The sequence below is a fragment of the Salvelinus sp. IW2-2015 genome, linkage group LG4q.2, assembly GCF_002910315.2.
Source record: "Salvelinus sp. IW2-2015 linkage group LG4q.2, ASM291031v2, whole genome shotgun sequence".
Classification (NCBI taxonomy): Eukaryota; Metazoa; Chordata; class Actinopteri; order Salmoniformes; family Salmonidae; genus Salvelinus; species Salvelinus sp. IW2-2015.
Window position 1 is genome coordinate 21,646,696 of NC_036843.1, and position 13,833 is coordinate 21,660,528.

The following is a 13,833-nucleotide window of genomic DNA, read 5'->3' on the forward strand; positions in this document are numbered from 1 at the left end:
GTGGAAATGCTTTTTTGGGATTCAGTTCATTTGCATGGCAAAGAGGGACTTTGCAATTAATTGCAATTCATCTGATCACTCTTCATAACATCCTGGAGTATATGCAAATTGCCATCATACAAACTGAGGCAGCAGACTTTGTGAAAATTAATATTTGTCATTCTCAAAACTTTTGGCCACGACTGTACTCTACCACCACATATCTACAACACAAAATCCATCTGTACATGTGTGTATGTTACCGTGTGTTTGTATGCATGTGTCTATGTTTGTGTTGCTTCAGTAGGTGCCTCTTATTTGTTTTGTTTTAAACAACGACGGTGATAGCTTGGCATATAGTATATTGAGAATGAGTTGTTCTTGAATATGGGTGATGTAGCAGTTGTCTGCTTCTTGTTGTGTAGTTAGGGAATTCATATGTGGCTGTAAAATAGTTTTTGAAGAAAGAGGGTAATAAGTGATTTAAAGTGCAGTAAACAAGGAACTTGAAAATAACTAATTTGATAAATACTCAGGCGTCCGCATTGAAAAGTGTTGCTGAATGGTCTCTAAAACCAGCAGATGATATTATTCTTGCAGAGTGTCTCTGCAGGTGACAGATTGATAGTAGTTTGGTGTGTGTGCTGGCCCATATAATGTTACAGTAACGGATGAATGGGAAGATCATTGTGTAGTAGAGACTGAGAGCAGTGCGTCTGTTTAGGAGATATCTCATTTTGCCAAGTATCCCCGTATTCTTGGCAATCTTAAAGGTTATTGTCTTTGTGTGGTTTCCATGACAATTCATCATCAATCAGAACACCAAGAAAGCGTGTTGTACAGCCCTGATCAATAGGTATATTATCAATATGGACCACTATATAATCTGTATTTTATTTTCTTTGGACCAAACATTTTTTATATTTTTATTCAGTGACAATTTGTTCATTTTAAACCACTTTTGATATATTACATAGTTCATCATTAACAACATCAATAAGGTACTTACATTTTTTTTGTGAGTAAAGCACACTTTTTTATCATCATATCTGGGAGAGCATGCATTGGGCAAATCATTTATATAAATCATAAATAATAGTGGTCCAAGAATTGATCCCTGAGGCAAGCTGGAGACCAAAGCAGTCACGCCCATAGTTTCAAGTTTTTGTAATAAAATATGAGGATCAACAGTATCAACTGCTTTTGAGAGATCCAAAAAAATACCTAATGTATGCTGTTTGCGGTTATTTGCCTTATGTATTTTGTCAATTAAGTAAGTAACTGCCAGTTAGGCAGTGAGATTTTCTGAAGCCATACTGATGTTTGTATAACAACCTTTCCTTGTTAAGCTATTTGATGAATCTGTTGTATGCAAGCTTATCTAACATGTTTGAGCTAGCTGGAAACATTGAAATTGGTCTGTAATGTGTAAAGTTTGCTGGATCTTTAGCTTTACAAATTGGAACAATTTCGGCCATTTTCAGTTCATAAGGCTCAATGCCCTTAACAATTTATAGATTTAAAATGTGGGGAAAAGGTGTGATAATGAAATCAACCACGTCTTTAGCTAGCTTAGCATCCAATCATCCAAAAGTGTGTGCGAGCATAGAGGCCTACAAACCTGACTCAGTTACACCAGCTCTGTCAGGAGGAATGGTCCAKAATTCACCCTACTTATTATGGGAAGCTTGTGGAGGGCTACCCGAAACGTTTGACCCAAGTTAAACAATTTAAAGGCAATGCTACCAAATACTAATTGAGTGTATGTAAACTTCTGGCCCACTGGAAATGTGATGAAAGAAATAAAAGCTGAAATATATCATTCTCTCAACTATTTCACATTCTTTTTTTAAATTCTTAAAATAAAGTGGTAATCCTAACTGACCTAAGACAGTTTTTTTTACTGGGATTAAATGTCAGGAATTGTGAAAAACGGAGTTTAAATGTATTTGGCTAAGGTGTATGTAAACTTCCGACTTCAACTGTACATTTATACTGACTCTACGCACACCCACTCAGCTACAATCATCATACATGCTGCTGCTGCTACTCTGTTTATCATATATCCTGATGCCTAGTCACCTTACACCAATACAAATCTATCTCTATTGATCCAGTATTCCTGTACATTGTAAATATGGTACTGGAAATGACTGAACATGTATATACACTGTAGTATGCTTGCTTACTTTTTGTGCTCTTATTTTTAGTTCTCGTGTTTTTGTTCTCTCTACCTTATGGTGTTCTTAGTATTACATTGTTATTGATTACTACATTGTTGGGTTTAGAGCTTGCGAGAAGGGTATTTCACTGTACTTGTGGACTTGAATTCACAGGACCGCTTTGCTCTTTCTCCTAGCTCAGAAGGATCCCCATGGCAACGGCAGCAGCATTTGTCAGCTTCATCAGAGAGTGAGAGGAGAGAGTAGGTGAAGGGCAATTCCACAACAATGTAATTACACTGAGACTCAGGTTTTTCACTTTAAAACATATACCAAACATTTATTTCAAAGTTTTACAAACCATAGGACTACTTTTAACAATTTCCACTGAAAATTTTACAAAAACACCTTTACAGGAAGAATTGTGCAGATACAAAGTTTGATAACAGAATAAAACTGAGGGAGATTTTACCATAATTCTGTAACCAAACTTTGCATCTACACTGTTTTTCCAGTAAATTATTCATTTTATTTTACTGTGTAAATTGTTCAAAGTAGGCATTGTGCATAGAGCTGTATGGTTTGTTTTAAAGTGAAAACTAAGTCTCGGTGTAATTCCGTTAGCATGGAATTGCCCTAACGTAAATCTGCATGCTGCTGGCAGTGTGCCAGCTTCTCAAATAAAAGAGCACTTTGAACTGCTGCCCAGTTTGGAGGAGAGGAGCTGTCAGGCCTGCTTAATGTTGGCAGTTTGTCATTGGCAAGCCTTTCCCAGAATTCATCTGTCTGGCAACGTGCCAGGCACTTAGCTGAAGCTAAAAAAATTAACCCCTGCACTTGCTAAATGTTCCACATAGAGCAAGATAGAGATAGGGAGAGAGACATCAGCACAGTTGGTATATGAGCGGCTCTGTGTATGCATGAGGGGCCGTGGGGATATCACAGGATCCTTTCAGGATGGAGGCAGGCGGGAACTATTAACCTCCCCTGCTCTGCTTTGTTTTGTGTAAAGCTATGTATTTGGTTGTTTTTAAAGTCTTCTGAGGTCTGAGGCAGAATATGTAAATCGTTTTAATTGTTGCGATGTTGAGTTCTGCCTGTGATATTTATAGTACCGACCTTCCACTTACATGGATGGATGTATGTTATTGGGTAGTTAGGCTAGTTGATGTGGCATAGTTTTGTAATAAGCTTATGTTTGAATTGTATCCATATGTGTAAACCTAAGAGAGAAGGCACTGTTTTGCCATCTGCTTTTAGGATCATTCAGACCTTTTTTTACTGTGAGATTGCGCTCCACACTTGAATCAAGCAAAACTATTGGTGTTGGAATTGTATTGAGCCTCGCCTGGCACGCAGGCCCAGTGTTGGAATAAATGGCACAAACCCTTTTTTCTTCCCATGCCCACACCTTTTTCTGCCTTATTCTGTTGACTGATGATGGCTGCTCTTTCATTTGGCTGTCTGTCACAATCCCTGGTGCACAAATAGTGAGAGAATTGTCCACATACAGCCCACATAACAACCTCGACTGCTGCCTGCTGCTGGTAGTCATTCAGCCTGCTGTGTATTGCACAGACTCTGAATAAAAACCGGACTCCATCTTCTCTTCTCTTTTTGTGGCGTTTCTAGCTTCCCCTGCCACTGATGGGCTGGGCTATGAAACTAAATCATGTTATTTGTTTAGGTGCATTTATTTCATGTGGTCAGACTCTGCATTATACATACTTCATATACTGTCACCTCAGAGACATCAGTGCTTGTAATTTAAAGCGAGTCTGTAATGTATCAAAACACAGTATTCACAAATACACGCATGTGCAACCAGTACCCATTTAGCCTAACAGCATGGCACATTTTTGGTGCAGTGAAAGCAACATTGTTTTGGAAAAGCGGCGGCATGGTGCAGACTCTTTCTTGGCCAAGGCCATACTTGGTCGCTTGGCTGGATGGAGGGACCACACCACCACGATACAGTGCCAGGCCAGCGTTATGTGGAGACTGCAATAAACTACTTTCCTCCCTCCCTCTGCTGCCATACCTTGTTTTTATTTCTTCGCTCTCCTTCTCTCCCAGTTGTTTAACAGGGGAAAATTATTCTCTGCCTGCCTACTGGGTGTTGTTAATCAGGAAGGGAGACTGGGGGAAAAGGGGAAGGAAGGGGTGGAGGGTGCGCAGAGCAGGCTACTCTTGTCTGTGCAGTAGGTAAACAATCGAAATGTAGGGAAAATATCTCTAGTTCAACTAGCCCAGTGTTATTTTTTAGGTATCGAGGTATCGACTCCCTATTTATTTTAGCCATCACACTGCTTATATTTTCTTTTGGAGAATATATTAAACGGTTATTGTAATCACACATGCCTATTGCAATGAATGTTGCCAAATTAAATCAGATTATCAACATATTTTAATCAGAAATTTAAAAAATAAAGGTATATTAAAGGCTTTCGCTCCATTACATAATGATAGGCTATAGCCAGGCGTTTTCCTTTTAACTAGTTTTTTTGCTCGTTAGAGTGGTTTGATTAAGATAATGCTTTTTGATGCTCCTGCATTGTGAAAAACAAACAACGCATAACAAATTGAATTGTTTCGTAATCTTAAATAGCTTTATGCTATTGAAGGCTTCGTTTTGCTGACATAAGCAAAAGTAATCTATTTGAAACATAATACATTTGTATCTAATAATAATTAATGGTATTTTAATGACATATAATATTGACACACAATTTCTCAGTAGTAAAATACATTCAAATGCCAGAGTTGTAGAAACCCATATTCTGCTTTATGTAATTTGGTCAGCATTGTGCGTTCGTGTTGTTAGCTCCCAGTCCATTCAAAAGATTAGGAGGGAGTGGTTTGAGCTTTGCGTGTTAGGAAAGCAACAAGTAGCATGTCTTTTTTTTCTTTTTTTTATGAACTGCGGAACGTGGTGCTTACGTCACTGCTCTAGCCAGGTGGCATTCCAAACTGTGGAGAGGAGACGTGGAGGCACAATCAAAATTTCAAATCACAAACCAAGTCAGGATGTGAGACGCGCGTAAAGCACATTTCAGTCCTACAACCGATCACTGCTCGTCACTGGCATCAGAAGAGGAGTAGGGAAGGAAGAGGGTTCCTTTTGGGGGGCAAATTCACGGACTGAAAAGAAAAATTGCAATCAAATAATCTGGGGGGAAAAGGACCAGGGAAAGGGACATTCAACATGTCTTCTGCACACGTATCTTCATCTCGGAGACAGTCATGTTATCTGTGCGATTTACCCCGTATGCCGTGGGCTATGATTTGGGATTTTACGGAGGCAGTGTGCAGGGGTTGTGTGAATTATGAAGGTGCAGATCGGATCGAGTTTGTTATCGAAACTGCACGCCACCTCAAACGAGCTCATGGTTTCCAAGAGGGGAGATCCCCCGGTCCACCGCCGCCGCCCACAGTCAAAACCCAGGCGGCAATATCAGCCAAGGAGACGGTGCAAATCAACCATGTGGACGGACCATCTAAACAACAACAACAACAGTCGGGGATGGACCGCTACTCTCTGAACGCAGAGAGACCTCGCTTTGACTACTCCAGTATTGGCGCCCATGCCAGCAGACTTCCCAATGGAATGAGCGGTCCAAATGGGTTCCCAAAACCGGACGATGGTCCCCCAGAATTGAACCGACAGAGCCCGAACTCCCGTCGGAGCCATGGTCTAGTTGCGGTCCCAGGACAAATGAATGTCCCCCCCAACCTTCTCCCACAGACCATGTTGAATGGACCCTCCTCGGCAACAGCCATAGCCTCGCATAGCCTGTCTAGCCGCCCCCCTCCGTCCATTGTGGGACCCTCTTTGTCCACGTCCTCTCAGTCCATGTCAGAACAAGGTAAACGACCAGGTTCTGTGTCAAGCACTGACCAAGAGAGAGATCTGAAAGAGAAACAGCGTAATGCGGAGGCTTTGGCTGAGCTTAGTGAAAGTTTAAGAAACAGAAACGAAGACTGGACAAACAAACCGAAAATAGTAAGGGACACGTTGCTTACTCTTTCAAACAGCTCCCCGTTTGATGTGAGGTTTAAAAAGGATCATTCACTCGTGGGCAGGGTGTTTGCTTTCGATGCAGTGTCAAAGCCTGGCATGGACTATGAATTGAAAATATTTATCGAGTACCCAAGTGGATCTGGTAATGTATTTTCCAGCGCATCGGGGGTGGCCAAACAAATGTATCAGGACTGCATGAAGGACTTTGGCAGAGGGCTCTCCTCGGGTTTTAAATATTTGGAGTATGAGAAAAAGCATGGCTCTGGGGACTGGCGACTCCTGGGTGATTTGTTGCCCGAGTCGGTCCGATTCTTTAAAGAGGGGCTGGGGGTTGAAATGTTGCCACAGCCCTACATTGATGCCAGCTGTCCATTGCTGCCCACTGCTTTGGTCAACATCCCTCGTGGCTTGCCATCTGCGAGTGCCCCGAGGATTGGCGTGCGTAAGCGTAAAGCCTCCCCAGAACCTGACTCTGCAGAGAGCGCGCTAAAACTATCTGAACAGGAACAGCAGAGGCAGCAGTGGATGGCCAGCCAGAGCGAGGCGTTAAAACTGACGATGGCATCCGGATCATTCGGTACCTCACACGGGGCACCCCCACCGCTCGGCCCTGGTCATTCTGTTCACTCAAGTCGCGCTACGCCCCCTGAATCAACGCCCCAGAATGGACAGTCTCCAATGGCGGCGCTCATGTCTGTCGCGGACACGTTGGGCAATGCGCACTCCCCGAAGGACAACAACTCAGTTCACTCCACCACATCCACCAGGCATAACAGCAGCAGCCCGGTCTCGCCCGCCTCTGTTTCGGGGCAGAGGCGTTTGGCTTCCCGTAACGGAGATCTCAATCTATCCGGGGGTCCCTCCCAGTCCAATGCGCATTCTGGCATGGACCAGGTCCACGCGCAAAACATTCCAGATTCGCCCATGGCAAACAACGGACCTCTGTGTTGTACCATTTGCCACGAACGTTTAGAGGATACCCATTTCGTTCAGTGTCCGTCAGTTCCCAACCATAAATTCTGTTTCCCTTGTTCTCGAGAGAGCATCAAAGCGCAGGGAGCAACTGGCGAGGTGTATTGTCCTAGCGGAGAGAAATGCCCCCTGGTAGGTTCTAATGTGCCTTGGGCGTTCATGCAAGGTGAGATAGCAACAATATTAGCTGGGGACGTTAAGGTAAAAAAGGAGAGGGACCCATAGATATGTCCTATAACTTCCCATAGAAACGTGCATTTTAGTCCAATATATACAGTATACACATGTGAATACTCAAAACGTACAAAAATTGTTGATGTACAGAGACGTCCCCTCCTTCTCATATTTCTGTTTTTTGAATCAACGGAACAGTACAGTATGTGATGTCACCTAATTTTATGGAGGGTGTTTTGACGGGTACTAGTGTTGTATTTGGATGGCAGTGACGAGTCAAAGCACTTTCACTTTGTAATCACTGCTGCCGTTTTTCCCCTCCAACTCATGCACTTCTCTCATTATAAAAAGGCCAGTTTAAACGCCCAATGAATATATGTCTGTAAAATGAAACTACGCATAGTTAATATCCAATAACAGTAATGACAATTTGCTCTAACTCCTATATTGGGTACAAATCATTCTGAGGACTTTTTTTTTGTTTATTTAATTTTTTTTTTACAGCAAGTATCTCTTTTCTTCTTGTGATCGAAAATATTTTACTACGTGTTATTCATTTCTCTTCCCGTTTGCTTTGATGATGCACGGATGCTTAAAGGTAGAGCAAAATGCTGTACATTAATGTAAAATGTTTGTTTATACATTTCTGTAGTAACAGAAGACTTGTAATGTGCCTTGGAGCTGAGTAAATTGTAATAAATTCCATTGATATTAACCCTTGGTGAAATGTCAGTTTATTTAACAAGTTTAGACTGTTACAGTAGCTGGTTCACTGAGGTATAATAAATTATTTATTTATTTTTGTGTCCATATATTTATATATAGCTCAACCATAGCATTATAACAATTTACAATGTTATCTAACATAAGATATGCTGTAATTGGAGATGACAACCTTGACATTAAGATCTGGTTCAAAAYACCTTTATTTCATATTTAAATGTGTTTATTACACACAGACCTTACTGCAAAGCCAAATTAACGTTGGACTCATGTATAGAGATCAGATGGTGCCATGCTTATTCATCATAACCTCTTTCAATATGTTAAAGTAACATTACCATATGTTAGATAACATTGTAAATTGTAGTAGTTCTGCAAGCTCATTACTCCAGAGRGATTTTAAATACATGTGAACAAGTGTTTATTTCTACTGTATCTGTTTAGCTGCCTTAGTTGCAGCTATCTGATTGGTAAATGGTTTACTTGCATTGGATGGGCCCACAATTTGAACAGCTGTGCTTCTCAGCAAGACAACAAAAAGAGTCCTCAACAAGTTGGCATTGGAATGTCAAGTTGCTCTCCTCATTGTGCTTATAACAGTCAGCTCTTATGGCATGCTTCTCACTGAGGACGCCTCATCTTGCTGATGGTTATACTATTGGTGCATGCTCAAACAGTACCACGATTTCTCCATGTTTATGCGGTGGGTGGGTGTGTGTGTCTGTGTGAAAATGCTTGCACAAGCCTGAGTATACCTCCTCGTTTACAATGCAGCAGGGCAGGCTGTTCATGTGACATGGTTCCTCACTGTCCCATTAGCCAGTGGAATATTTTTTTTTGAATATATATATATATATATAGAGAGAGAGCACAGTTGCATGCCTGTTATTTAGCTGTGAGTTAAACCTAATAGTCTAGCTCTGCTCTGGGTTACTGAGACAAATGGTCATATGTACACACTGACACACTGTCTGCAGCAGGCAGGCAGTGTGGTTTCCAGTCCCACATGGCTCAGATAACCCATAAATACCAACTGGAGCCTTCCATATGTGAGCTTGAGGAAGAGACGGGGACAATGGCTGCTATGTATGTCCTGGAAACATGACACAAACCAGTATTCTTTTCAACAGCAGATGTACATTAAAGGCTTACTGGTAGTAGAGTAGAGGACCTTTGAGATGCCCGTTGATAAGTATTTGACTGGCGCTATGTTTTAGATTGTGTCTCTCCTCCAGCCTGTGATTGTTGGAGGTGGCGTTCAGTATCATGGACCACCGTTGGTCCTAGGTGGGTTATGAGATGGTTATTTTATGTTCTGTAGAGAGGGGCGAGAAAGACTTTTCCTCAGAGACTCCTGCCCTCTAAGCATAGCGCCTGCTCCAACCAACTGCCAGTTATTTATAGATACTCTGTATCCTGGTTTCTGTCCCTGTTTCAAAGTAGGGTTTTTACCTCCTGGGGAATACTACTATATGGTCAAAATAATTGGTTGAATGCCAGAGGAAGACGGGGTTGGTAAAATGTTGAGTTTCTGAAATTTTGTTCACACAAATTGGCTCATCAGTTCTAACTGCAATAGGAAAAGCAGCTGTCTGAGTAAGCGACAACCCCACACTCCCCCGCCCCTTTCTTCAAGTGTGATTTATAAACAAATATCACAATCTCACACTCATTTTGTCACTCAATCTTTTCTTTTTGATCTCCCGTATGATATTATCTGACTATAGTATATCCAAAACGATCTCTCTATTTACCAACATGCTCATACCCCCAAAACAAACAGGACTATAGAAACCGTAGGCTAGGGTTGAGCCGTTTAATCGTGGCTACCCATCTAATGGTGCATTGCAGTGCTTCAGTCTTCGATGGCCTATCTATCCCAGGTGCTGTGAGGCAACAAAGCACCTGGTTTGGGACAGAGCATGTCTCTATTGTCATGCTAAAACAGAACAGCCCTTCCATGGTTAAGGTGCCCTTGGCTGTCTCAACACTCGTTTGTGTTTCAGGTTGCAGTGTGCATGCTAAAGAGAGCAGGGGGGGCTCTCCCTCTCTCTCTCTTGACCTGTTTAGAATTCACCAGACTCCTCACCCGTTACAAACAAATGCAGCCTCACACACACACGTCTCACCACCACTTCATTCTGGCTGTAAAACAAGTCTCTTCTTTTCTCTCTAGTAGACCTCTTAATTACCTGAGGTAACGAACGAGATGCTAGATTGTGTTTAGAATAGCTGATATGTTGCGTGAAATCAAGGAATCTGTCGTGGGATGATTTTTTTGTAATAGTTTATACACCACAAGTTGACTACAACTAAGCCCAAAAATAGATATTGTATTTGAAATTAACAATTTCATACCTTAATTGAATTTAGATTTTAGAGTATTTTGTTGACCAAAGAACAAAAATCCTAAAAACTTTAGGGCTGCCAAATAAAACAACTCTCCTGTTGCCAACCAATGCTATAGGTTGTCTGTTGAAAAGATGTGAAAGGGATAGGGACCACATTTTCTTAATGCATTTTTATGAGTGTTTTGTATATACTCTCCCTTGTAACTTATAAGAATTGCACTGATCACATATCTAATCAGCTCAAATACATTATTGAAAATATGAGCGTTGTAAATGTCCGTCTGTGACTGTTAGTGCGAGCAGAGCGATTGCAGTGTCATGGGGAGTGGCTGGCAGGCATGCTGGTGTCGGTGGGGTCTGCAGTGCGAGGGATGGATGGAATGGCAGGGGCTTTCTGCTCCGTTACGTAGGCTAAGCCTAGAGGGGAGGCCGAGCGAGAGGTCCTGCTGGTACCACAGACAAACCCCTTTGTTCCACATTCACCCAATGGTCTATGTAGCCTAAGCTTAAGTGCTTGGCTGATATCTCTGATGCTTTGACCAAGGTATGTTTTAGGCGCCATCTTTTATGAATTTTAACATTTCTTTAGGTATTGTAGAATGTAAGTTTTGTCAGTTCTTTTTTTTATGTAGTTTTTTAAAATTAGGTTAATGGGGATTTTGTGTTAAAGCCCTACATTACCAGTTAATCATTCCATTCCAGCACCTCTTGTGACACATTTACCTCCAGAGAACAAAAATATAACTGCTCATAACAGTAAATCACTAAATAGGCCTTAGGAAACTCATTGGGTTCGATTGATAATGAATATTTCCTTCCATCACCTTGTAGAAATATCATTCAAACCCCATTCCTCTCCTCAAACAAACCCAGTCTGGAGTGGCCAGGCTTTTAGACTTGACTGTTTCAGTTTACATTCCCAAATCACTGCAGTCTGTTTTCCTTCTGTTGGCCAGCCAGGGAAGCCAGCCCCCTCCCTCCTTTCCCCTTCCAACCCAGTCAGGAGAAGTTTCCAGCGGATAAAAAACTCCCTTCCCAAAGGTTACTCAGACTCTGCAGTGCCACGGTGCCGCTCTACTGTTGCCATGGGTTACCTGCCTTGTTCAAAACATCATTTATTCAGGAATGTGCTACTGACACAGAGGGAGAGAGAGAGACGGCAGACTGGAGGTTAACCCTGCGTGTGCTGGACTCACAATGTTTTCTCCTTACACAGATTCTCTCTATTTTTTTGTTAATTTGCGTCGTGCCTCGATTCAGTTCTTTTTCTTTGCATCAAATATAATCTTGCATGCTTTTGTAACCTTACATTAGTGGAGGAAATTCTACATTACCCAAATAGCAACAAAACAATGTCCAAGCCATGCATGTATGTATTTGGTGCATATGATCAAAGTATATGTAACATATTGCAGATTGTTTAGAAATGCACAAACACCAGAGTTCCCCTTTGAAATCCCATCTCCCTTTTATTCTCCTAGAAACAAGCAAAATACTTTCATCTGGTCAAGGCTCGAGCATGCTGTTTTTAGGGGGAGGGGAGTGTGTGCGCTTGTGTGTGTGTGTGTGAGGAAAGGGTTATTCCCATTTTGTTTCCCCTCCCAGTGTCTTTCAAAGCCCAGCTCTTTATAGATGGTGATGTCAGCACTATCTTCCACAGCCCTGGGCCCCCTTAACAGATAATAATGTATGCAATCTCAAACATTCCTCTCTGGCGAATGAGCTGCTGGTAGCTGCAGGCGTGTGCCTCCCTCCCGCCTTCCACTCCTTTCTGCAGAAGCACAGCCTCAAGCTGCAGCGCGGTGAGGAATTGATTTGCCCTTTGCCCTTTTTCATTCCCACTTTTTTTTCTCCTTCGTCCTCCCTCTTTATTTCTCAGAAAAGAAAATAGAGCAGGAAAGGCTGAGGATGTTTTATTGTGATCTCGTTTTAGGGCGTGTCTTGTCTCTTCACTCGTTTTGATCGTTAGCTGGACAAAAATCCGATGTTGAATGCCGATTGTCTTTGTGTTTATCACCTTTGACGGCTGATCTGGAACATATTTTATGCAGTCAATAATATAGGTATTGTTTGCACTAGTGTCATCATTTTATTTTAATATAATGTGTGTGTGTGTATAAACGTCTGTCAAAATGCTGCTCTTATCAAATTCATGTTTTCAATTGGTTGGCAGAAATAGTTTCTTGTACTCTTAAAAAGAAATGCCTCTGGTTTCCAGGGCTGATACCCTTTGTGCAAGAAGTTTCGCTTTCTCAAAGAATTCCAAAACATTAGCATTCCAAGGCCCTCCCCCCTGGAGAAGAAGCCTAGTGCAGCCTTTATGAAGTTTCCCGCCAAAGCATAGAGGGGTCCCCCTGTTAAGTGGGGCACAAATAGAGAGGTGTTGTTTTTGGAGAGCTAGACACTGACAATAAGGTCAGCTGGTTTCTCCTCTGTAGTAGCAGATTTGATCTGTTTCTATCCACCCTGGCTGAATTTAGTCATATTATAACCTTTATAGCTCAGTGCAGCATTTCCTCCTCATATTTTTAGAGCTGTCGGTCATTTTTCTGTCATGTTGAATGTAAGGAAACTGGAGAAGGGAAGGGGTTAACTTCCTCCTCAACACTCTGGGCTAGTACAGCCCCTGCAGTCCCTGGCATGCAGGCTGGAGAAATGTAGCTCTTTCATTCCCTGGCTTGTTTACACCAGGATGTGGCAGCCATCTTAGGCTGCTGCCACAAGCAAGGGAAGGGGCGCTGCGCCGCGTGCGGCTCGGGTTTCTCCCCAGCCCTCCAAGAGCACAGAGCACAGAGTTCAGACGGCAGACTGCCATGAACATTAGCTTCTACTGAGGCCCACTGTTCCTACAACATTCTTCCCACAGATGAGAATGCTCTGTACGTTCATCGCTCATGGATACAACGCTATGTCTCCCTTCTTTCTGCACGCTCCCTTTCTCTCTAAGCTTTTGTATGACATTTTTTGTTTGCATTATTTTTCTCTGCACAGATTTCTTGGAATATAAGCCTCTCCCTTTGTCTTCTGTTTAGACATATTTAGAAAGGCTTGCATGTGACTGAAAGCACATGCTCTAAGCCGGGGGAGTCAGTCGACTGTGTTTCAAGGCATCCTTTGTCTCTGGCCTTGACTGATCTAACATTGTGATAACAACTACAGATTGAAAATAGTTAACACGAAGAACACAGCATTCCCCTTGTTTAAGATAACTTTACTCTCATTGGGAATGAAAGACACAGTGAGTCATGTATTTGAAGTCTGATAACTGCAACAAGGGACAGGATAAATAAGATGGAGCCTAGGCCTAGTTTTTACATCAAGTAGGTCGGTAGGCCTAAATGTCACCACAGTTATTTTCTTTAGCATTGACAACAACAGCTGAGGAGAGGAAGCTAACAGCTCTGTGCCTCCTCTCTGGCATAGCAGCATTTCCATATCTAAGGCCAGGCCT

At 42.1% G+C, this 13,833-nt stretch overlaps 1 protein-coding gene across 1 annotated transcript; it reads left to right on the forward strand.

Annotated features, from left to right (window-relative positions):
* Positions 1-4,907: 4,907 nt before the first annotated feature.
* Positions 4,908-8,023, forward strand: LOC111963469 (probable E3 ubiquitin-protein ligase IRF2BPL). The gene has a single exon (XM_023986929.2). It carries the CDS (start codon positions 5,347-5,349, stop codon positions 7,357-7,359), a length of 2,013 nt encoding a protein of 670 aa, XP_023842697.1. The 5' UTR covers positions 4,908-5,346; the 3' UTR covers positions 7,360-8,023.
* Positions 8,024-13,833: the final 5,810 nt, after the last annotated feature.